The following is a 24,190-nucleotide window of genomic DNA, read 5'->3' as shown; positions in this document are numbered from 1 at the left end:
AATGTCCCCTGAAAGAACCGGCATCTATGTGTTCTTTCCACCCCCCCTCCACAGTTAGAACACACTTAGGGAACACCGCTTAACCCCTTGATAGCCCCCTAGTGTTAATCCCTTTCCTGCCAGTGACATTTATACAGTAATCAGTGCATTTTTATAGAACTGATCTCTGTATAATTGTGACTGGTCTCAAAAATTTGTCAAAAGTGTCCGATCTGTCCGCCGTAATATCGTAGTCCTGATAAAATTCGCTAATCATCGCCATTACTAGTAAAACGTGCGTAGACGCTATAACTTTTGCACAAACCAATCAATATACACTTATTGCGATTTATTTTACCAAAAATATGTAGAAGAATACATATCAGCCTAAACTGAGGATATATATTTTTTCAAAATTGACGCTCTTCTTTTGTTTATAGCGCTAAAAAATGCAGAGGGGATCAAATACCACCGAAAGAAAGCTCCACTTTGGGTACAGCGTCGCACGACCTCCCATTTGTCAGTTAAAGTGACACAGTTCCGAATCGCAAAAAAATGGCCTGGTCAGTGAGCAGCCAAATCTTCTGAGGCTGTGGTTAAAATGCTGTTAAAGCATGAACAATTCTTAAACTACGATTCCCTTGGCCAAGAAAATTATCATTAATACTATAGTGGTCAGTATTCTTCATGGCCCCCCATGCCCAGTATTTCTTATCATAAAAATTGCTGTATTTAAGTGTTGCATTAATAAAGATTCCTGTCTAACTGCATTTGTTTAGCTTGGCAAGTTGTAACATTAAATGCCTAGAAAGTAGGCTAGGTAAGTCAAATACAATATTGTCACAGAATCCTCAATGTTTATGCAAGGCTGTACATGAGAATTAGCAAAAGACCAGAACAGCCTGCAAAATATTCAAATCTTTCTTTTTCTGACACTGGTTATGTTTCTAGTGGAGCACTATTTATTAATGCAGTAAATGCTAATGTTAGGTAGGAGCTTGTTCTCGATACAAAATGGGATTTTTTTTTAGGTACTGATCAGTGTTTACTGTGTGTGCTGCCACTGCAATTAACTGTTTGCTTTTATAGATGTTGAGCCTTGCAGTTTCTATATGGATTGTAAACACCACTCACTCCAGCCTAGCTGCCAAGCAAGGACTGCCACTGCTAAACCAGATATTGAGTTGGTCAATACTAGGTATGTACACACAATGTATTAATGTATTGTATATCTGTGTTGCTTACAATGACAGCTAATATGATTACGCCATATATACAGTATGTTTCTTCATATCTAGGAGTATATATTAATATTCTCCAGTTTTTTAGCCCACGTTTATTAAACTAGATCAAGCATTTCATGAATGGTAAATACATGTTTATTATGTAGGAATATTTTTAATAATAAGCAGTTGCCTACCCTATTCATCTCTGCATCTAACTTACCGTATGATGTACAGTCAAGTTCAAAACACTTAGGGGTTATGGGGCAGGCCTCTCTCTTTACCAAGGGAGATTTGGAGAATGGTTTCATAGGGGGTCTGTAATATATTGCTGCAAGTTCCAAAATTGCAACTGGATCCCCAGAATTAATGCTCAAAGATAAGGCACAATAACCTTAAACTTGGCCCATAATTTTCAGGGACCTTAGTTTTTTGTTTTATCCAAAGTGGAGTTCCACCAGTGTTTTAGTTTATTAAGTCAGCAGCTACAAAAATCATAGTTGCTGACTTTTAATAAACCGACACTTACCTGCCCCACGGTCCAGCAATGCAGCCGCCCGGAGGCTCGCTCCTCTCCCCCTCCTCTACTCGAAACCGTCATCGTAACTGTGGGCACGGCCGGGCGTGCACTGCACATGTGCGAGTCACGCTGCATGCTCCTATTGGCCAGCCGATCTTCTGGGACCTGAGTTGTGTCCCGGAAGATTGCTGCCAGGGAGGGGCCGTCTGGGGCGAGAGGAGGAGTCGCCTAGGTGGCCAAAAAAAGGAAGGAGGAAGTGGGACATGAAGTCTCTCTAAACCCCCCCCCAAAAAAATGTCATTCCAAATGTGGCATGTCAGAGGGCGAGGAGTGCTTAAAGCGGAAATTCCACTTTTGAGTGGAACTCTGCTTTAATTCCTAAGGCAGACAGAAGATTTTGACATAATAAAAGGTGCAGTAAAATATGTATTTTTGACCTACCTGTAACAGTTACAGATCATCTGATATTTATGGTCATTTCAGTCATTGCTGCCTGCTACTTTTGATTTTGCATTCTTCTATGATTGTATATAAAGAACTCTTTGCCACCATTTTTAAACTTCCTGAAGATTTGTGTCCTAAATCTTTTTTGTTTTGCTTGCTTCTTTTTAAAATGCAAGTAAAACTGTAAGAAATATGTATTCATTACTAGCATTTTCTTTTTCGAGCCTTAACTTTATAAGCAGATCAGTCATAAAGATCTACAAATAAATCTATTTAGATAAAGCAGTACTTTATCAGTCAATGCTTCACATTTGGTGATTCCCCTACTACATTTTATAAGGAATGATATGCTAAAGCAGTTATAGAATGAAATAGTCAAATGCTGTTTTTGATTACAATTTTATTAGCATGTTGTATTCTGCTAGTACCTCCTGCAAACACAATTACCAATTCTTAACCACTATACAGGGCTTTTATACACCCTTCCTTCCCAGACCAATTTTTAGCTTTCAGCGCTCTCACAATTTGAATGACAATTACTCAGTCATGCTACACTGTACCCAAACAATATTTTTATATATATATTTTTCACAAACATAACTTTCTTTTGGTGGTATTTAATCACTGCTGGTTTTTTTATTTATTTTTTGCAATATAAGCGAGAAAAGAGACATTTTTGAAAAAAAATCATTTTTTTTTAGTTTCTATTGTATAATTTTGCATATAAGTATTTTTTCTTCTTACATTTTGGCCAAAATGTATACCTCTATACCTATATTTTTAGTAAAAAAAAAAAAAATGGTGTATATTATTTGGTCTCTGTGAAAGTTATAGGGGCAGATCTACAGAGAGAGTACGCCGGTGTATCTACTGATACGCCGGCGTACTTTCAAATTTCCCGCGTCGTATCCTTAGTTTGAATCCTCAAACCAAGATACAACGGCATCTGGGTTAGATCCGACAGGCGTACGGCTTCGTACGCCTTTGGATCTTAGATGCAATACTTCGGCGTCCGCTGGGTGGAGTTTGCGTCGTTTTCCGCGTCGGGTATGCAAATTAGCGACGATCCACGAACGTACGCACGGCCGACGCATTCTTTTACGTCGTCTCTAGTCGGCTTTTTCCGGCGTATAGTTAAAGCTGGTGTTTTGCGGCGTATAGTTAGACTTGCCATGTTAAGTATGGCCGTCATTCCCGCGTTTAATTTGAATTTTTTTTTTTATTTGCGTAAGTCGTCCGTGAATCGGGATGGACATAATTCACGTCTATGTTAAAAAAATGATGTCCTAGCGACGTCATTTAGCGCAATACACGGCGGGAAATTTAGGGACGGCGCATGCGCAGTTCATTCGGCGCGGGGACGCGATTCATTTAAATGAAACACGGCCCCTAATTGCCAATTTGAATTCCGCCGCCAGAGATAGACTACGCCGCCGTAACTTACGGCGCAAAATCTTTAAGGATTCGAAGATAACACAAATAAGTTACGGCGGCGTAGCGTATCTCTGATACACTGCGCCGGGGAAGATCTTTGTGGATCTGCCCCATAAAGTCTACAAACTATGGTGCAAATCATTAAAAAAATTATCACACCTGATGTACTGAAGGCCTATATTATTTCTTGAAACTCTAACAAGCCTGGGAAGTACAAATCACCCCAAATTACCCCTTTTTTTGAAAGCAGACATTCCAAGGTATTTAGTAAGAGGCATGGTGAGTTTTTTGAAGTTGTAATTTTTTTCCACAATTCTTGGGAAAATTATTATTTACATTTTTTTTGCACAAAATTGTCATAATAACAAGTTATTTCTCTCACACAGCACATGTATACTTTCAATTACACCCCAAAATACATTCTGCTACTCCTCCCGAGTATAGTGATACCACATGTGTGAGACTTTTACACAGCCTGGCCACGTACAGAGGTCTAACATCCAAGTAGCACCGTCAGGAGTTCTATGAGCATAAATTGCACATCTCATTTGATGATAACCTATCACACTTTTGAAGGCCCTGGAGCACCAGGTCAATGGAAACACCCACAAAATGACCCAATTTTTGAAAGCTAACAACGTATAATCTATGAGGCATAATGAGTCTTTTGAACGGTTCATTTTTCCCCACAAGTTTTTGGAATATGTGGGAAAAAAATGAAAACGCATTTTTTTTTTACAAAGTTGTCCATTTATAAGATATTTCCAACACATAGCATGTACATAGCAAAACTGACACCCCAAAATGCATTCTGCTACTCCTCCTGAGTATGGTGATGCCACATGTGTGAGAGTTTTACACAGCCTGGCCACAGAGGTCCAACATTGAAGTAGCACCATCAGGCGTTCTACAAGCATAAATTACACATCTCATTTCTCAACCACCTATTACAGTTTTAAAGACCCTGGAGCATCAGGACAATGGAAACCCCCACCAAATTACCCCATTTTAAAAAGATAACACCCCAAGGTATAATCTATGAGGCATAATGAGTCTTTTGAACAGTACATTTTTTCCCAGAAGTTTTTGGAAAATGTTGGGAAAAAATGAAAAACGCATGAAAAACGCATTTTTTTTACACAATGTTGTCCATTTATAAGATATTTCCAACACACAGCATGTACATAGCAAAAAGGACACCCCAAAATACATTCTGCTACTCCTGAGTATGGCGATACCACATGTGTGAGACTTTTACACAGCCTGGCCACATACAGAGGCCCAACATCCAAGTGGCACTGTCAGGTGTTCTAGGAGCATAAATTACATGCATACATTCCTGCCAACCTATCACATTGTTAAGGGCCCTTCATATTTCTAACACATAGCATGTACTGTACATACCAATTACAAACCAAAATACATTCTACTGAGCAAATGGTAAAGAAAAGATTACCTGCGGTTTTAGTAGTGCCGTGGTCCACAGAGGAGAGCATCGGTCCAGGCAGCAGGCAGGAACGTGGACAGCGACAGCAAAACAGGCAGCAGGAAGGAAAAGTCAATACAGGTAGAGATGTTGTCAGCACAGCCAAATCATCGGTCCAGATAACAGCAGGGATGTGGTCAGCAGCAGCAAAAGGATCAAAGGATCATCCATGCAGCAGGCAGGAATACTGTCCTTATTTAGTACATGCAGCAGGCAGAGGTATGGTCAGCACAGCCAGAGTATTTGTCCAGGGAGTAGGCAGGACCATCAAGCTTAGGGCATCGGTCAGGAAAGAATGGGGACAGGAGTAGAGGCTTTTCCCACCCAAATCGCTTTGAAGCCTCCGGACAACCAGACCCTGTTCTGGGAACACAGAAAACCAAAAACAGTTTTTCTCAACTCAGAACACTATTCTGGAGCCCCACACATATGTGAGACCCATGTGTAGCAGGGTGAAAGATCAGTCCAAGGGGCAGGCAAAAAAATGGTCAACAGGCCAAGGTCAGTGCAGGTAAAAGGCAAAAATAGACGGTAGGCAGAGGCATAGTCCATACAGTCCAGGGTCAGTTCACGTTAAAGGCAGAAACATGGTGGATAAACAATGCAGACGGTATGCAGAGGCATAGTCGAGAAACAGGCCAGGGTCAGTTCACATGGAAGACAATAATATGGTTGGTTGAGGCACCAGGGAAATATTCAGGACAGAAATTGAAAACGGGGAAATGGCAGTATTAGAAATATGGGCTAATATTTTTCGAGAGTGTGATATCGCTTGAAGCCTTCTCCGATGCAAAGGCCAGGTTGGGAGGGACATTGGGGACAATGGAAGCTGGTGTCTTTCCTAACTCTTCTTTTGGTGCACACCTGACATTTTTTTTTGGCGTTGCCTTCTGGATTCCGATGGCGGAATATGGTCCGGAAAATGGATGGCTCCTGCTGGTAGCATAGATGGTTGAGACATCCATTAGCACAGGAACAACATCACTGATTCGGAATAGAGCTGTAGAAGAACTACCGCTATATGGAATACATCTGTTCCCAGGCCCTCATTGGATGTACCTTGTCAGCAGTGACAGATCATGGGGTTCTATTCTCCATGCACAGGATGAGCGAGCATTTTTTATGTGTGGGCTTACAGAGGCACAGATGTGTGGGCATGGCATAATTACACTACTCTTCCTATAGCTTGAAAAAGCATGTGTAAGCTCATAATGATAGAAATACCAGGACTGCCATTGCTTATTTTCTTCTGAAAATGTTAGTTCACTGGGTTTTCTGACCTGGCTTTAGCACATTTTAAGTCACTGACCCTGAAGTAGTACGCAAATCAATGTGTAAATTGTTAGTCTTTTTTGTAAACTTCTCATGGGTCACTGACTCAAAGTACAGAAGCAATAGGGTCAGCATGACAGACAGATATCTTGCACTTTTTGAAATGAATAAATCATGCACCACATCTCTTAATTAATAAACAAACATAGAGATAATGGAATGGGATTTTTTAGGTGCATAAACAACACAATGAGTATATCAAAAATACATTTTATTTATACATAATTAAATAAATAGAGTATAAAAATCCATCATACAGTAAAATATGGTATCAGATATGCATACAGACACATTTCTCTACATGTTTTGCCATTTGATTTGGCTTCCTCAGGAGTTTTTTGTCAAGCACTACTGAAACACAAGATAAGCAGAAACAAACAATATGAATAAGAAATACAGAAAATATATATGAAAAGAGAAACACAATATTCACACACAAAAATATATATATATATATAAATGACTGGACAAAAGTCTATACCATATTAAAAAGGCTTAGGGTATGATATTATAGTGATTAGATCCTAGTTAATCAGTATAATATCATACCCTAAGCCCTTTGAATATGGTATAGACTTTTGTCCAGTCATTTGTTAATATTGTGTTTCTTTTTTCATATATATTTTCTGTATTTCTTGTTCATATTGTTTGTTTCTGCTTATCTTGTGTTTCAGTCGTGCTTGACAAAAAACTCCTGAGGAAGCCAAATTAAATGGCGAAACATGTAGAGAAATTTGTCTGTATGCATATATGAAACCATATTTTACTGTATGATGGATTTTTATATTCTATATATATATTTAATTATGTATAAATAAAATGTATTTTTGATATACTCCTTGTGTTGTTTATGCACCTAAAAAATCCCATTCCGTTATCTCTGTTTATTACCAAAGCTTTGTTCAGGTTAGATCTGTTAAATTTTGTTTTCTTCAGCAATATACTCTGTACATTTTTACTTGTTTACTTTCATTGTTTATGGCATTTCTGAAATGTTATCATGTTGTATGGTCTGGGCTCGATTTTCTGCTCTAAGATATACATTAGCTATAGAGTATCCATTACAGTGTAATTAATGGGCTGTGAATTTCCCCCAAAATGTTCCAAAATAATCAGACATACACCATTTGTTGCAACACAGTGCATGGTAGTAGCTTACTATAGTTACATATAGTATATGTTGCAGTACACTGTAGCATATGTGCCTTTTCTTGCATTGGAGTGCCAATAAAAATAAATGCCACTGGAATGTGCTGCCGCATTCTCTTAAACACTAACGTTAAAGTGATTGTAAACCTCAGACATGCACATTTAACAAAGCACACCCCTCTACAGTGTGTACTAGTATGAATCCAAAGCACCAAGCCGGGTTCTTCTCTGATCTCTGATTCCTCTGCTATCTGCATGAGTCACTGATAGAAAAAAAGGTGGCACCTCAGCCTCCCACTGAGTCAGCCCTCTCCCCTCCAGCATACAGCAGGTGACTCAGAGAACTCAGCTCTGTTTGTCTCTGTGAGCCTGTGTAAAGAGGGTGTGTCCGTTCCTTCCAATCAGCTTTCGCAGAGCTCTGTGCTCAAGCTCTGCAGTGTGTGTGATGTCAGATCCCCGCCCCCTGCTTTCTACTTTTGAGAGATGCTGTGTAAAATGTTTGTGTTTTGGAAGACTGCAGAGGATAGAGGGTTGCAGATAAACAGGTACAACTTATTTAATAGGATGTGTTTAATCTCTGTTTATCACCTGAGCCTTGTCACTTCACTGGGTATATGTAAGGGTTTACAGCCACTTTAAGTATTGTTTGCATACATTCATCAGTTGTTTTTGTTATTTTCTGTTATAAAGGAACTGTAGTCTTTATATTTTTTTTGGATACACATATGAAAGAGATCAATCTAATTTAAATGATCTTATCAGTGTGTGATAATGTACGAAACCCTGTTTATATGAATTGCTTGTAATTTAATTATATACAGTACGTAAAGAGGGGCAGCCATTACATGCAGTATATAGGCTCTGCTTTCTATTTAGCACCACTGACTAATTCTGTGCCTTGCTAGCCCTCTTACTCACTGAAATGTTATTCATTGAGGGTCTGACACATCAAAAAAGCTGACTTTTCTCAGTCTCTCATGGCTTGAATTGTCTACAATGCTGCTGCTAGCCAGAGATCATCATTTGATCTAAGCTGCTTAGACATTAGGTCACAAGAGATTGCTTGCAAACGCTATTTTCATAAAAGAGCTGTATTTTCTTAACTTGAAGTGGTAGTAAGCTTTGTAAAATGGCTGACAGGCAGGGTATTTATGACAGCAGAGACCCTATTGGTATCTGCTGTTATCAACGCTTCCTCTTGCACAGCTCACTGAACATTTACGGTCCCCGATCTGTGCCGTGGCGATGCGACTCTAGCATGTATGTGCAGGAGTGATGTCACGGACGGTCAGCTCATTCAAATGGCCAAAGACATGGAACCCAGAAGGAAGACTGGGCAAACATGGAAGCACCTGTGGCCACTGGATCAATCACACTGCAGTACTGGAGGGCAGGTAAATCTGCCACAATTTGCTAATATGCTGTACATACTAGCACAATATGGCATAACCCACCTGGGGACCCCCAGCAAGAGGAAAAAAATAATGGACTTAACTATTGCTTTAAAGTGTAGTTCCACTTTTGCAGTCTAATTTGAGAAACCCATATCTAATGTACTGTATGTTCCCATGTACACATTGGGCCAGATCCACATAGCGAGTACTGATACGCCGGCTTACTTTCAAATTACCCACGTCGTATCTTTAGTTTGAATCCTCAAACCAAGATACGACGGCTTCTGGGTTCGATCCGACAGGCGTAGGGCTTCGTACGCCTTCAGATCGTAGGTGCAATACTTCAGCGCCCGCTGGGTGGAGTTCGCGTCGTTTTCCGCGTTGGGTATGCAAATTAGCTTTTTCCGACGATCCACGAACGTACGCGCGGCCGTCGCATTCTCTTACGTCGTCTCTAGTCGGCTTTTTCCGGCGTATAGTTAAAGCTGCTATTTTGCGGCGTATAGATAGACTTGCCATGTTAAAGCATGGCCGTCGTTCCCGCATCGAAATTTGAATTATTATTTTTTTTGCGTAAGTCATCCGTGAATAGGGATGGACGTAAGTCATGTCTAAGTTAAAAAAATGAAGTTGTTGCGACGTCATTTCGCGCAAAGCCCGGCAGGAAATTTCAAAACGGAGCATGCGCAGTTCAATCGGCGCGGGGACACGCTTCATTTAAATGAATCACGCCCCCTAATCGCCGATTTGAATTCCGCCGCCAGAAATACAGTACACTACGCCGCCGTAACTTACGGTGTGAAATCTTTCTGGATTTGACTTAAAGCCAGGTAAGATACGGCGGTGTAGCGTATCTCTGATCCAATTATATGTGGATCTGACCCATTATACCTAAAATAATTTAAAAATATATTTCTTACCTTTCTGATTGTTTCTTTGGAGCAGGTTTATACAGGACAGCAAACTATTCACAACACTTTTGAAGTAGGATAAAGAGTCATATCATCACAGAGTGGAGCTGTGGATATAAAGTTAAAAAACACAGTGCCAGGTCCAGATAATCAGATTGAAAAAGAAAAAATAGGCAGATGATGGTTTTTATATACGTATTATACTTAAATTACATTTTTTATTATAATACGCCTCTAAAGTCCATCATCTGCCTATTTTTTCTTTTTCAATTTTAAAGTAGGGACACATTGGGGACAAAGTGCATCAACATGCAATTGACCTCCTAAGCCTTGAGATCATTAAGCATTCATTTGGACAGACAGAGCTCATTACCATATTTGCTGGTGTATAAGGCGACCGGGCGTATAAGACGATCCCCTAATTTTACAGTTTTTTAAAGATTTTTTGCCTGTACTCACCGTATAAGACGACCCCCCTTCCGAGACTTCCGACGCTTCATATTTCTTCCTTTTGGAGCCATATTCTTCATTCTTGCTGGAGCTGGATCCAATCACAGCGAGTGATGAATTCTATTAATGAATACAAAGCCTGCTTGGATTGGCAGAGGCTGTAACGTCATCAGCCCACGCCTCTCTGGCTCTCAAAGCCAATCTGTATGTAGCTTGCTCGGATTGGCAGAGGTTGTTACTCCAATCCGAGCAGGCTCTGTATTCGTTTGAATACATCGCTCACCGGGATTGGCTAAGCGGTATATACTGTATGTAGCCAAAGCTACATACTGTACAGTATTACCACACATCCAGCAGGCATCCAAGCAGCTGACCCAGCGTATAAGACGACCCCTGATTTTTGGCCAGTTTTTTTAAGTGTAAAAGGTAGTCTTATACGCCAGCAAATACAGTATGCTAAAAAATATGAAAGCTAAGTACAAATTATAGGCAAGTAAATTAAATCCTGATAGGTCACTTCAGACTGGCACCATTTGCAGGTATAGCTATGTCAAACACTAAAAATAAGTGCCTATATTGTTTAAAATCCAGTAAGGCACTGGCTCGCCCTGCTCTGCACATGCTTAGTTGCTCTCTATTCTCGGCACTGTTGCTGAAGGAGAAAAAAGTAACAGGAAGGACACTGTGCTGAGGGAACACAGATTGGGGACAAAAAAAAGAAAAGCAAAAGAGGTGACATGACAAACTGTGCCTTAGTGTCTTACCTTATCTCCCTGAAGCCCCATACACACTATCAGTTTTCCTGCAGGTTTTTCTCTTCAGGTTTACCAAAACCATGTAGTACAAGGGCCTGCCTGATTGCATACGAATTGAAACTCTTATGCCCCGTACACACCATCACTTTATGTGATGAAAAAAAAAACGACATTTTCTGTGAAGTAAAAAATGACGTTTTTGAAACTTCAATTTTCAAAGACGAAGTTGCCTACACACCATCGTTTTTCTCACAATGTTCTAGCAAAGCGAGGTTACGTTCCACCACTTTTTCCATTGAAGCTTGCTTCATAAGTAGCTTCTGGGCATGCGCGGATGAAAAAACGTCGTTTTAAACGACGTTTTTGCTACACACGGTCAATTTCTGTGAAGTAAAAGTTGACGTTTTGAAAAACGACACATAAAATTGAAGCATGCTTCAATTTTTTTTGGTCGTTTTTTAGAAGACATAAAACGACGTTTTCCCACACACACGGTCAATTAAAGTGCCGTTTTTAAAAACGTCATTTTTTTTCATCACATAAAACGACCGTGTGTACGCGGCATTAAGGTTTGACCTCATATTAGATGGTTTTGGTAAACCTGAAGAGAAAAACCTGCAGGAAAACTGATAGTGTGTATGGGGCTTTATTCTCTTTCCTTTCTCCCTCATCAGCTTCCTGTGAAGGGCAGAAATGTAAAGCTTCTGTCACCCTTCCTCTATATCTGAGCTAAGAACTACAATCATGGCTGGAAATGTACATATTTTTAAGAAAGTGACATATAGTTTTTGAGACCAAGAAGAGGGAGCGTTTCCATTAAGGAAGTGACTGCCATGGGCTTCAACAAAATGGCGGCATCTTGCAAGAAGAAACTGGAGCAATGCTGGAGGCAGGTTACCACACACATTAATTTTGGTGGCATAATTATTGATGTGGAATGTATGTTCTTTTTTTAAAGAACATTTATTGTTATCTAACTTTTATGGGCAAATTTCCAGTTTGCAAAGGATTTAATTTACCTCAATCCAAGAACTTCCCCCCAGTCCAGAAACCACCGGATTTCACTCGCTAGTCCAGATAGCGAATGAGTGACTCTATAGTAACAGGTAAGTGGTCTGTTAGTAATCCTGTAGCTGGTATATTGTTCCCAGTGACAGGATCACTTGACTGACAGGCATCTAACAGAGAAAGTATAGTGTCATTGGCTGTGAAGCCTGGCAGAGTTTTATAATCCACAGAAGTGAATAACACAATTACACATCCCTGGGGCAAAAAAGGCACTTCACAGATGCACATTTCAGTTTTATATTCATCTGTTTCTGGAGCTCAGCTTTAGGACCCATTGATATTTTTTCAGTGCATTAACCTACAGTTTAAAGTGTGTTGCTTTAGGCAGCTCATTGAAAATAATGGGTTTCCTATGCACCAAAATGTCCCAAAAAATCAGACATGCCACAAAATTTGTAACGCACTGTGGTGTTTTAACGTGCATTGTGGCATGCTGTAACACATGTGTGAACGAATGGCACCCCAATGCATGTAACGTGGGGGTTGCCATACATTAAGAAATGCAAAGGACTCAATGGGCCCTTGAGAAAATGCAGTCTGCAGTTATTTGACAGAGCATTCACTTTACAAAGGTATTTCAGAAATGGCTTCACGCTCACATATACCCAATGACATTCTCACTATTAACATGTTAACAGGTGTACACAGTCCCAGAATCAGCATGTAGCCAACCAACTTGGTATACCAATCCTACACAAACAACAATGTGTTTGGCTGTACATTCCACTGTTGTTAATAATGAGAGATGGGTCCTCTTTAAATGACATCCCAGCATACAATGTATTTTCTTGTTTCTCTACCAGCATATTGTGATAACCGAATCTTCAAATAACATTAGTCTAGCATTTACCCGTCATAGAACAAGTATGGTGTCCTTACTACACCTTCTCTTGAAGTCACAAAGCAATTAGTGTGTAGAAACATGGTATAATCACGTTAAATGGAATGTGGTAGTCCTCATGCTGTTAGGCAAGCATGATTGAAAGAGACAGCTTTGTCCTGTTGTCCCTGAAAGGTATGAAACAATTTTACTGCATTTATCTGATTTCCCATATGTTTTCTATCAGCTTTGTCCACTTGGCTGAGGTTAGAACAAGCAAATAAGGATAACCGACAGAATGCAGCGAGATTTATAGCCAGCCTTTTGTTTAATTGGGATCTGCATAATGTTTGGCAAGGAAGAAGAAATGAAATGTGATGTGATCTAATAATATGGTTCTCATCTTCTGTCTTTCAGTTTTCTCATTGGTTGCACCATTACTTAGTACCACGTTCCTGTTCCAGCGGCTCCTGAGCATTTTTCTTTCTTTTATGACCTCCTATATTCTCTTCAGCACAGGGTATTGTCTTTTTTTCTTATCCCTGAATTATTCATTTTTGTATGTATATAAAATCAGTTATATGTTTCAATGGATATGCATGATACCATGTTATCAGAGCAATGGCATGAGATGAGGGATGCAGTACTACCAAAGTGATACAAGGTTAAAAGAGAAGTGCCGTGCCATAATAGAGCATTGTCAGAATCCCACTCGCCCCCTCGCTTACTGATGATAATGCAGTGTTTTTCACACCTCTACAACACTTGCCTGCTCTTCTCTTGTTCACAGAAATACATCCCTCAAATGAACAGTTAAGGATTTCATGCTGCTTGTTTTGGGCTTATTAGAACATCATAAAAGCACATACTACACGTTCTGTCTTAATGGTCTTATTTTTTGTACAGCAGATTACAGCTATCAATTGCTTAAAGTAACAATTTTAACAATATCCTTGATCACCAAAAATAATTCATACTTAATGGCCCTGTAATTTATTTTTCTTGAAATCATTTCTTCTGTTTGGAATGAGCAGGGCACATTTTTTCAATCATGTGCACAGTTCTATGCACACAAATTCCATAGGGCCAGATTCAGGTAGAATTACGTTACGCCGCGGCGGCGTCCCGTATCCCATTTACGTTACACCGCCGCAGGTTTACAGCGTAAGTGCCTGATTCACAAAGCTCTTACCTGTAAACTTGCGTCGGTGTAAAGTTTATCCGCTCGGCGCAAGCCCGCCTAATTCAAATGGGGCGGGCACCATTTAAATTAGGCGCGTTCCCGCGCCGAACGCTCTGCGCATCCTCCGTTAGGAAATTTCCAGACGTGCTTTGAGCGAAATTACGGCGCCCCGATGTTTTTTTTGAACGGCGACGTGCGTTACGTCATTTCGTATTCCCGGAAGTCTTACGCAAAAAAAAAAAAATTGAAATTTGACGCGGGAACGACGGCCATACTTTAACATGGCTGTTCTAAAGATAAGCCATGATAAAGCAGGCGGAAGTTTGCGACGGGAAAAACCGACTAGCGACGACATAAGAGATTGCGACGAACGCGCGTATCTTCGTGGATCGCCGTAAGTAGTCATTTGCATATTCTACGCCGACCGCAATGGAATCGCCACCTAGCGGCCGGCCTAGAATTTCATCCTAAGATCCGACGGTGTAAGTCAATTACACCTGTCGGATCTTAGGGCTATCTATGCGGAACTGATTCTATGAATCAGCCGCATAGTTAGGACGGGCGGATCACAGAGATACGACGGCGTATCAGGAGATACGTCGTCGTATCTCTTTTGTGAATCTGGCCCATAGTCTCTAGTCCATCTTAGGAGCAAAAGAGGGTGGCTATGTTTCTACATAAAATGTGACCATGGAGAACCAACATAGCTACCTTCTAACAGAAAATCAGATCACTGGAATTGGGAGATTTAAAGTAGGCTGACAGCTATAAAGGTAGTTTTATGCATTAAGAATACATACTGGAATATAATTTTCAAACCAAAATTTAGGGTCACTTAAATAATATGGGAAGTTTGCACTCATTTATTTCTGCCCCTGGCTGGAGGCCTGCTAAGAACTTGAGATGACTTCCTTTTAATGAATAGCCTGGTGCATGCATCATTTGGAGCAGGGGTCCCAAACTGGCACCCCTCCAGCTGTTGCAAAACTACAAGTACCATGAGGCATTGCATGGTTGACAGTTACAAGAATGACTCCCACAGTCAGAGTCAATGATAGGACTTGTAGTTTTGCAAACAGCTGGAGGGCCGCCAGTTTGAGACCCCTGATTTAGAGTCACTTAAAAGGCTGAACTTTGCACAATTACTCTAGGAACGCACTGATCTTTACTTTTAAAACTGCCATTATTGTATGGCTATGATTTTGGAACCTATAGTTTCACCACAAAGAAATTGCCAATGACTCTCATAGCATGGTGGTAATTCACGCCTCATACATACATACGTATGCCTGTAAGGGGCTGTGTTTACCTCATGGGTCCACTGAGGGCTATGCACCCGCACAGATGTCACATTGGGAGCAGTGGCTGTGTCTGTGCAGCTGTTGTATCTCGATTGACAGCAGTGGGACTGCCTGTATAGGGGTGCGAGGAACACCTGTACATCCCCATGCCGGTAGACATGGGCATACAGTTATGTAGGCCCCATGTGAGCAAGGCCTAAATGTTAACCTACACTGTCCCCATTCTATAACCCTCAATCTCATCCAAAACTGTAACACAACCTAACCTCTGTTAAAACCGATCCCTATACCTTGCTTATTAATCTTCAGCCTAACCCCTAATTGTAACCCCAAAACTAAATAAAATTCTTAATATATAAGAATAATCTTTTAATAGCCTTAATCTTAACATTGATATTATTTTTGTACTGAATATATATTGTTTGATGCCGCAACAAAATTTGTAATAATAGTAAATGTTGCTCCTGGCTTTAGTAAATCAAGAAAAACTGAGGGCCAATATAATGTATCCTCCCACCACCACAACCGTGATCTTGTCTTTTTCTTTATCGTACATCACGGGACACAGAGCAGCATAGCCATTACATATGGGTTATATAGTGTACCTTCAGGTGATGGACACTGGCACTCTCCGACAGGAAGTTCCCTCCCTATATAACCCCCACCCATAGTGGGAGTACCTCAGTTTTTTCGCCAGTGTCTTAGGTGTTGGTGCACGTTGAAGGTTGTGCCTGCAGTTTGTCCTTGGGACCAGGGCCAGCCGACCGGATCCGTCCAAGGTGCTTCATAGCCAAAGTGGACGGTACCCGGGCCCCAATTCGTGGATGGGGTTTTGCCTATAATGCCTCTCCTTGGAGGGCTGGACTCTGGGTTCCAGGACTGGGTTTTTTAACCTATGGATACCTGCTGCCAGTAGTGCTGTATAGGTCCAGGTGTGTGGTGTTCCTGACTTGGACCCCGGTCCCTGAAGGTCTATGACCATACCCACGGTGAAGGGGGAAGATTGGGCCTCTTGCATGAGCAATACCCTGCGGCGTGGAAAGGTAAGCGGGGGGCCTACGGAACTTGGTTTGTCAGTGGGCTCCCCACAGGGGACTCTGGGGGAAAGCCTTTTTATGCCTCTGTGCATGGGCTAAAGAGAAACCACAAAGTCTGCATGACTGGATGGCTCAAACACCCAGGTATACTGTTCCTCTGGCTGGGCTAATAGACTGCTGCTGCTGCTACAAGGTGTTTTTGCTCCATGAGATGTAAAAGGGGAGCATGTCAGGTTTAAAATACTTACTTCCTGATGTCTGTGTGTCTCCAGCAGCTCCCGGGCTCCTCTCCCCACATGGCTTCCTGCTTCCTGCAGAGCGGCGTCGGGAGCGCGCGCGCGCGCACTGTTATAGGCGCCGACGCTGCGTGGAGGGGGCGGGGGACGCCCAGGGAGTTCCCTCCCCTCTGTACATCAGAGGGAAAACTCTATTTAGCCTGTCAGTTTGCTGAAGGCTGTGAAGGGACACGGAGCAGCGATGCTGAGCTGAGCAGGATAGGTTTGCCTATGTTATGCTGACACAGTGACACCTAGTGGCCGTTTTTTTGTACACACCTTGCTAAAGAGCTGTTTAAGCTCATATTTTCTCTGTAAAGCCGGTGTACTAAGTAGCAGTCAGAGTACTTTTAGTATTAGGTACTCTCTTAGCCCAGCATTAAGGGAAGCAATATTAGGATGTGATTAAGCCCTTGAGGCTCAATATTGCTATCTCTTGTTAGGTTTTGGGAAGTTTAGTTTCTGTCTAACATTACCCTAGCCTAATTTTCTTCCTCATTTATTTAAATGTGTGTTTTTCTCCAGCTATTACAGTTAGTTGTATATTAGCGGAGTATCTCAGATTTGTTTATTATGGCTCCTAAGGGTGCAGGGAACGCTAAAAATGCTAAAGGTGTTAAAAAGCCGAAGGGTTCCCCATCGGGCTCGGAGGATATTTCCCAGAATCCACCTGCCCCTACCTCCCCGGAGGATCCGGAGGTTGCTGCCCTGGGTGAGCCATCGGGGTTGCTAGGTGCTATGGCGGGCCCTATTCAACCAACTCCTTCCTATGTCACGGAAGAGATGTTAGCCTCCACCTTGGGTGGATTTGAAAAAAGGATGGCCGCTTTTATTACGGCCTCTTTATCCGGGAAGAAGCGGGCTAGGTCCCCGTCTCCCAGGTTTGAATCTCCTGAGGAAGATGTCCTTTCCACTGAGGAATTGGAAGATACAGGAGACCAGGCTGAGGATCACCTGGACCATTTAGGTTCTGAAGATTCTACTATAGAAGAACCTTTTTCAGCTTCTCACGCAGAAAAATTGTGGGTTCAGTCCTTAACGGATATGGTGCGGTCAGCTTTTAAAATGCCTTTGCCTCAGCCTCTGGCTTCCGCTGTGTCCTCATTGGGCTCCCTAAAAGCGCCCCAAGCCAACCTGGTGTTCCCGGTCCATCCTTTGTTAAAGGACCTGATATTTCAGGACTGGGTTAAGCCAGACAGGATTTTTTTGCCTCCTAAAAGGTTCGCAGTTATGTACCCTTTAGAGGAGGAGTTTTCGAAAAAATGGGCTGTCCCCACTGTTGACGCAGCCATATCATGTGTCAATAAAGCTTTAACGTGTCCAGTGGACAATATTCACATGTTCAAAGATCCTGTGGATAAAAGGCTTGAGACCTTACTGAAGGCTTCCTTTGCCACAGCGGGGGCAGTGGTCCAGCCAGCTGTAGCGGCCATTGGCGTCTGCCAGGCTTTAAAGGACCAGGCCAAGCAGGCCCTAAAGGACCTCCCGGCTCAACAGGCTCAGGACTTAGCCGACCTACCTAGAGCTTTATGTTTCGCGGTAGACGCTATCAAGGATTCAATCCAACAGGCGTCCCGCCTATCCCTGTATTTGGTTCACATGAGAAGATTACTTTGGTTAAAGAACTGGTCTGCAGAAACCCCCTGCAAAAAGCTCCTTACAGGATTCTCCTTTCAAGGAGAGAGATTGTTTGGAGAAGATCTTGACAAATATATTCAAAAGATCTCTAGTGGTAAGAGCACCCTCTTGCCGGTTAAGAAAAGGTTCCGGGGTCCCTCTTTTAAGCGTCTAACCTCTCCAGTTCCAGGGCCCTCATTCTCTAGGCAGTATCGACGGCCTCCTGGACGCGCAGCTGCAAACAGGCCACAAGGGCAAGCTGCGGGGAACAAGAGACCGTGGAACCGTAAGCCGGTTAAGGCTGCCCCTAAGGCAGCCTTGTGAAGGGGCGCCCCCACTCTCTCGAGTGGGGGGAAGACTCCGGTTGTTCTCGGAGTTGTGGGGGGCCAAAGTTACCGACCAATGGGTTCTGTCCTCAGTGACTCAGGGGTACAAGCTGGAGTTTCGGGAGTTCCCCCCTCCTCACTTTCAAGACTTCCAGGCGACCCTCAAAAACAGGCATCACTTCTGTCCGCCCTAGAGCGACTCCTATCTCAAGGAGTGATTATGGAAGTACCAGCAGGGGAGCAAGGACAAGGGTTTTACTCAAACCTCTTCATTGTCCCGAAGCCAAACGGCGACGTCAGGCCTATACTGGACCTAAAGTCATTAAACCGCTTTTTAAGAGTCCGGTCCTTTCGAATGGAGTCCATTCGTTCGGTGGTGGCCGCCCTCCAAGGAAAGGAGTTCTTGGCCTCCATCGATATAAAGGACGCATACCTGCACGTTCCGATTTTCCCAGGCCATTACAGGTATCTGCGTTTTGCCCTAAACTATCGGCATTATCAGTTCGTGGCTCTTCCGTTCGGACTAGCCACGGCCCCTCTGGTTTTTACGAAGATCCTGGCCCCCGTATTAGCCATCCTAAGGGAACAGGGCATTCTGATCATGGCCTACTTAGACGATCTTCTGGTAGTCGACCACTCAGCGGCCGGCTTAAATCGGGCAGTGTTGCTAGCAGTAAACTGCCTAGAGTCCCTGGGTTGGGTTCTAAACCGGGACAAATCGGCCTTACAGCCCACAAGAAGGTTGGAGTATCTAGGTCTGATTTTAGATACAAGACGACAACGGATCTTCCTGCCCCAGTCCAGAGTGGACTCGATAAGGGAGTTAATCCACATAGTCCTAAGCAGCACAAGGCCATCTATACGCCTCTGCATGCGCCTGTTGGGAAAGCTAGTGGCCACCTTCGAGGCAGTGCCCTATGCCCAGATCCATTCTCGGAGGCTACAGAGAGCAATTCTCACGGCCTGGGACAAAAGACTCCAGGCCTTGGATCTTCCCATTTCCCTTCCCTATGCGGTAAGGCAGAGTCTGTGTTGGTGGCTAGTCACAAAAAATCTTCTGAAAGGAAGATCGTTCAGTCCCCCCTCATGGAGGATAGTAACCACGGATGCCAGCCTATCAGGCTGGGGTGCAGTCCTAGACGATTTAACCCTACAGGGGAAATGGTCAAGGGCAGAATCAGCCCTACCCATAAATGTCTTAGAGATCCGAGCAGCTCGGTTGGCTCTTTTGGGCTGGACGGAGGTTCTGCAGGGCTCCCCAGTAAGGGTACAATCCGACAATGCCACTGCCGTAGCTTATATAAACCACCAGGGTGGCACCAGGAGTCAGGCAGCCCAGAGGGAGGTAGATCGGATCTTTTCATGGGCAGAAGCCCATGTCCCCTGCGTCTCAGCTATCTTTATCCCCGGGGTGGACAATTGGCAAGCGGACTTCCTCAGCCGCCAACAGATGTCCCCAGGGGAGTGGTCCCTCCATCCCGAAGTGTTCCAGGACATTTGCCGGAAGTGGGGTACTCCGGAGGTGGACGTTATGGCGTCCAGATTCAATGCCAAAGTAGCAAAGTTTGTCTCTCGAACGAGGGATCCATTGGCCTGCGGGACGGATGCCTTGGTGTGCCCTTGGCATCAGTTTGCGCTAATCTATGCCTTCCCTCCAATACGGATGCTACCCCGTCTTCTTCACAGAATTCAAAGGGAACGCAAGCCAGCGATTCTAGTGGCCCCAGCGTGGCCCCGAAGACCTTGGTACTCCTTGATAAAAAGGATGACTGTAGAGGAGCCTTGGGTCCTCCCTCTACGTCCGGACCTCCTCTCACAAGGGCCATTCTACCACCCTGCCTTACAGGCCCTAAATTTAACGGCCTGGCGGCTGAGTCCCTGATTCTCAGAAACAGAGGCCTTTCAGGGCAGGTCGTTTCCACCCTTATAAACGCAAGAAAACCAGTTTCCAGGTTAATATACTATAGGGTGTGGAAGGCCTATATTACCTGGTGTGAAACCAGGAAATGGGATCCCCGCAAATATACCATTGGGAGAATCCTGGAGTTTTTACAGTTGGGAGTGGAAAAAGGTTTGGCGGTCGGCACAATCAAGGGGCAGGTGTCTGCCTTGTCGGTCTTCTTCCAGAGACCTTTGGCTGCCCATTCCTTAATGAAATCCTTTTTACAAGGTGTTATTCGGGTGAATCCCCCGATTAAAGCTCCCCTGTATCCTTGGGATCTAAATTTGGTTCTATCGGCCTTGCAAAGGCAGCCCTTTGAGCCCTTGTCCGCGATCCCTTTGGTCCTTTTGACTAGGAAACTAGTGTTTCTGGTGGCCATGGCATCCGCCAGAAGAGTGTCGGAGTTGGCAGCCTTGTCATGTAAGGCACCTTATTTATTACTGCATAAGGACAGGGTCGTTTTGCGGCCGCTTCCGTCCTTCCTGCCTAAGGTGGTATCGAATTTTCACCTTAATCAAGATGTGATTCTTCCATCATTTTTTCCAAAACCTTCTTCTAAGGAAGAGAGGTTACTACATTCCTTGGATGTAGTTAGAGCTGTAAAGATTTACTTGGAAACTACAGCCCAGATTCGTAAGACGGACGTCTTATTCATTCTGCCGGAAGGGCCCAAAAAGGGCCAGGCAGCGTCTAAGGCCACTATTTCTAAGTGGATTAGGCAGACTATTATACAGGCCTATGGCCTGAAGGGGAAGAGTCCACCCTTATCGGTTAAGGCTCATTCCACTAGAGCTATGAGTGCCTCTTGGGCAGCGTATCACCAGGTCTCTATGGCTCAGGTCTGCAGGGCAGCAACCTGGTCATCTGTCCACACATTTGCAAAATTTTATCAAATGGACGTTAGGAGGAACGCTGATTCAGCTTTTGGGCAGGCGGTACTACGGGCCGCAGTTTAATCTCCTCTTGTCCGGTGGCACCTCCTGTTTGGTTTTTTCTGGTTGTCTCCCTCCCCTCATGGAGCATTGCTTGGGGACATCCCATATGTAATGGCTATGCTGCTCTGTGTCCCGTGATGTACGATAAAGAAAAAGGGATTTTTATTAACAGCTTACCTGTAAAATCCTTTTCTTGTAGTACATCACGGGACACAGAGCTCCCACCCCTCTTATGGGGAATTTTGGGATGCATATTGCTTGCTACAAAACTGAGGTACTCCCACTATGGGTGGGGGTTATATAGGGAGGGAACTTCCTGTCGGAGAGTGCCAGTGTCCATCACCTGAAGGTACACTATATAACCCATATGTAATGGCTATGCTGCTCTGTGTCCCGTGATGTACTACAAGAAAAGGATTTTACAGGTAAGCTGTTAATAAAAATCCCTTTTTTCCCCATGACACATCTGTTTTATAAACAGATAACTTTGTGGATTTAGACAGATGTAGATGTAATCATCTTACAGTATATGTCCCATTTTCATTAACTGCACAGTAAATTGTAAACTTTAATAGTTGCCTTTATTTTCTTTCTTTTATAATCATGATCAATTTTCTGTATAATTTTATGGTATTCTAAAAGATATCATTGATTTGAGGCTTTCGTGTTTTGCTGAAGCTGCATTCTTTTGTATTTAATAATTGCTTGCTTGTTAGGGATGGGGGTATAGCACTACAAGGGTTAAATACTCGTTATGTCTAAGGGGTAAAGTACAGGCTGTGGTACTTACCTTACATCCGACCTGCTTTGGTGCTCTGCTCGTTTACTTGAAGCTTCAGTTTGTGGCGGCACCTGTTATCATGTACAATGCAGAGATATTAACCTTGTATTGTATGCTGAGAACACTGGAGTGCCACTGGAGTTGGTCACAGCTTATAAAGCAGGCTGCAGGTGACTGCTCACTTAAAAGGCTGAACTTTGCACAATTACTCTAGGAACGCACTGATCTTTACTTTTAAAACTGCCATTATTGTATGGCTATGATTTTGGAACTTATAGTTTCACCACAAAGAAATTGTAAATTGCCAATGACTCTCATAGCATGGTGGTAATTCACGCCTCATACATAAGTATGCCTGTAAGGGGCTGTGTTTACCTCATGGGTCCACTAAGGGCAGCTGTTGTATCTCGATTGACAGCAGTGGGACTGCCTGTATAGGGGTGCGAGGATCACTGGAGTGCCACTGGAGTTGGTCACAGCTTATAAAGCAGGCTGCAGGTGACTGCTCACTGCTGTGAAAGGACCCTGCTGGAGTGTGGAATAAGGTAACTATTGACACCTTATTCATGCACCATAGACGCAATGAGTATTTAACCCTTGCAGTAGGGGGGGGGGAGCAGAAGAGTATTTTTTTAAATACCAGGAGATGGGCTTTATTTTTTTTTTACATTATATATTTTTATGGTTTCTCATTTCATTTCTTGATTCAGGTATGAAGCCTTTTTCCCTGTGGCTCTTTCCTGCTTGATGTTTGTGTGGATATTTCTGGAGCAAGAGGCATTAGTAAAGCACAACCTTTCTTTCAAACAAAAGGTAAACATTTTTAGCACAAGCATCACATTTTATAACATGATCTTTAAAGCAAACCTGTACTTGCGCTATAGACATTGCTTGCGCCAGGCACCTGTCCCCTGCGTTCCGTTCATTACATACTTCTGTCCTCTGTGGTCTGTGTGTAGTGTACTCTCAAAACCTTGTGCTTTGTATATTACGTACTTCTGACCCTTACACTATGTGCCTTACACACTGCTGACCCCTGTGCTCTATGCTTTTGTACTCCTAAATCCTTAACCCTCTGCTTTATATACTCCTGACCCTTGCACTTTGTGCATTTTACACTTCTGCCCCCTCTGATCTGTTAGATATTTATTTTCCCTGTCCTTTTGTGTTTTTTTGTTTTTGTTTTCAATTCAGTTCTCTTTGCTCTGCATTTTTTTACTTCTGACTCTTTCATTTTGTGCCTTAAATACTCCTGAACCCTACATCTAGCATTTTTTTTTACTTTACTGACCCCTGCACCTACCCCTGCATGTGCCTTACATACTCCTATCCCCAGTGTTTTTTTTTTAGGCCTGACCCCAGTGCTCTGTGTGTTACATACTCTTGTCCCCCGCACTTTGTGTTATATATACTCTTGTCTGAGTGCCCTAGACATTGCATACTACTGACTCCTTCTCTGTGTGTTACACTTTCTTGTCCCCTGCACTTTGTGTTTTATATACTCTGTCTGAGTGCACTAGACATTGCATACTACTGACTCCTTCTATGTGTGTTACACTTTCTTGGCCCCTACACTTTTTTTTCTGTATTGTAAAGTACAGTATATACTCTTCACCAAAGTGTTTATTGTCTCAACAGTCGCTGGTGACATGACCAATTGGTCCCCAATTTATTTAATAAAATCCTTTTTAAGTTTGGCACTCTGCCTATATTCTATGTGTAGAAAAAAATATGTAGTTGAAGAGTTTATTCTTTAAAAATGATTGTACTAACATTTATCTGTGGCTGTGAAACTCTCGTTTGTGGCACAGTAGTTGAAGCATATTTT

The 24,190-nt window shown here is 42.9% G+C and overlaps 1 protein-coding gene across 2 annotated transcripts in view; it reads left to right on the top strand.

Moving 5' to 3' along the window:
* PIGN (phosphatidylinositol glycan anchor biosynthesis class N) overlaps positions 1–24,190 on the top strand; it is a 453,184-nt gene that overhangs the window by 316,901 nt on the left and 112,093 nt on the right. For both annotated transcript variants that reach the window (XM_040353586.1, XM_040353585.1), the window contains exons 20-22: positions 1,069–1,177; positions 13,383–13,485; positions 23,073–23,175. In XM_040353586.1, the coding sequence (XP_040209520.1) occupies positions 1,069–1,177; positions 13,383–13,485; positions 23,073–23,175 (315 nt within the window). The remainder of the gene's footprint in view (positions 1–1,068; positions 1,178–13,382; positions 13,486–23,072; positions 23,176–24,190) is intronic.

This window comes from Rana temporaria, chromosome 5, assembly GCF_905171775.1.
Source record: "Rana temporaria chromosome 5, aRanTem1.1, whole genome shotgun sequence".
In the NCBI taxonomy this organism is placed as follows: Eukaryota; Metazoa; Chordata; class Amphibia; order Anura; family Ranidae; genus Rana; species Rana temporaria.
The sequence above is the reverse complement of the archived record's forward strand: the minus strand, read 5'-3'. Positions and strand labels throughout refer to the sequence as shown.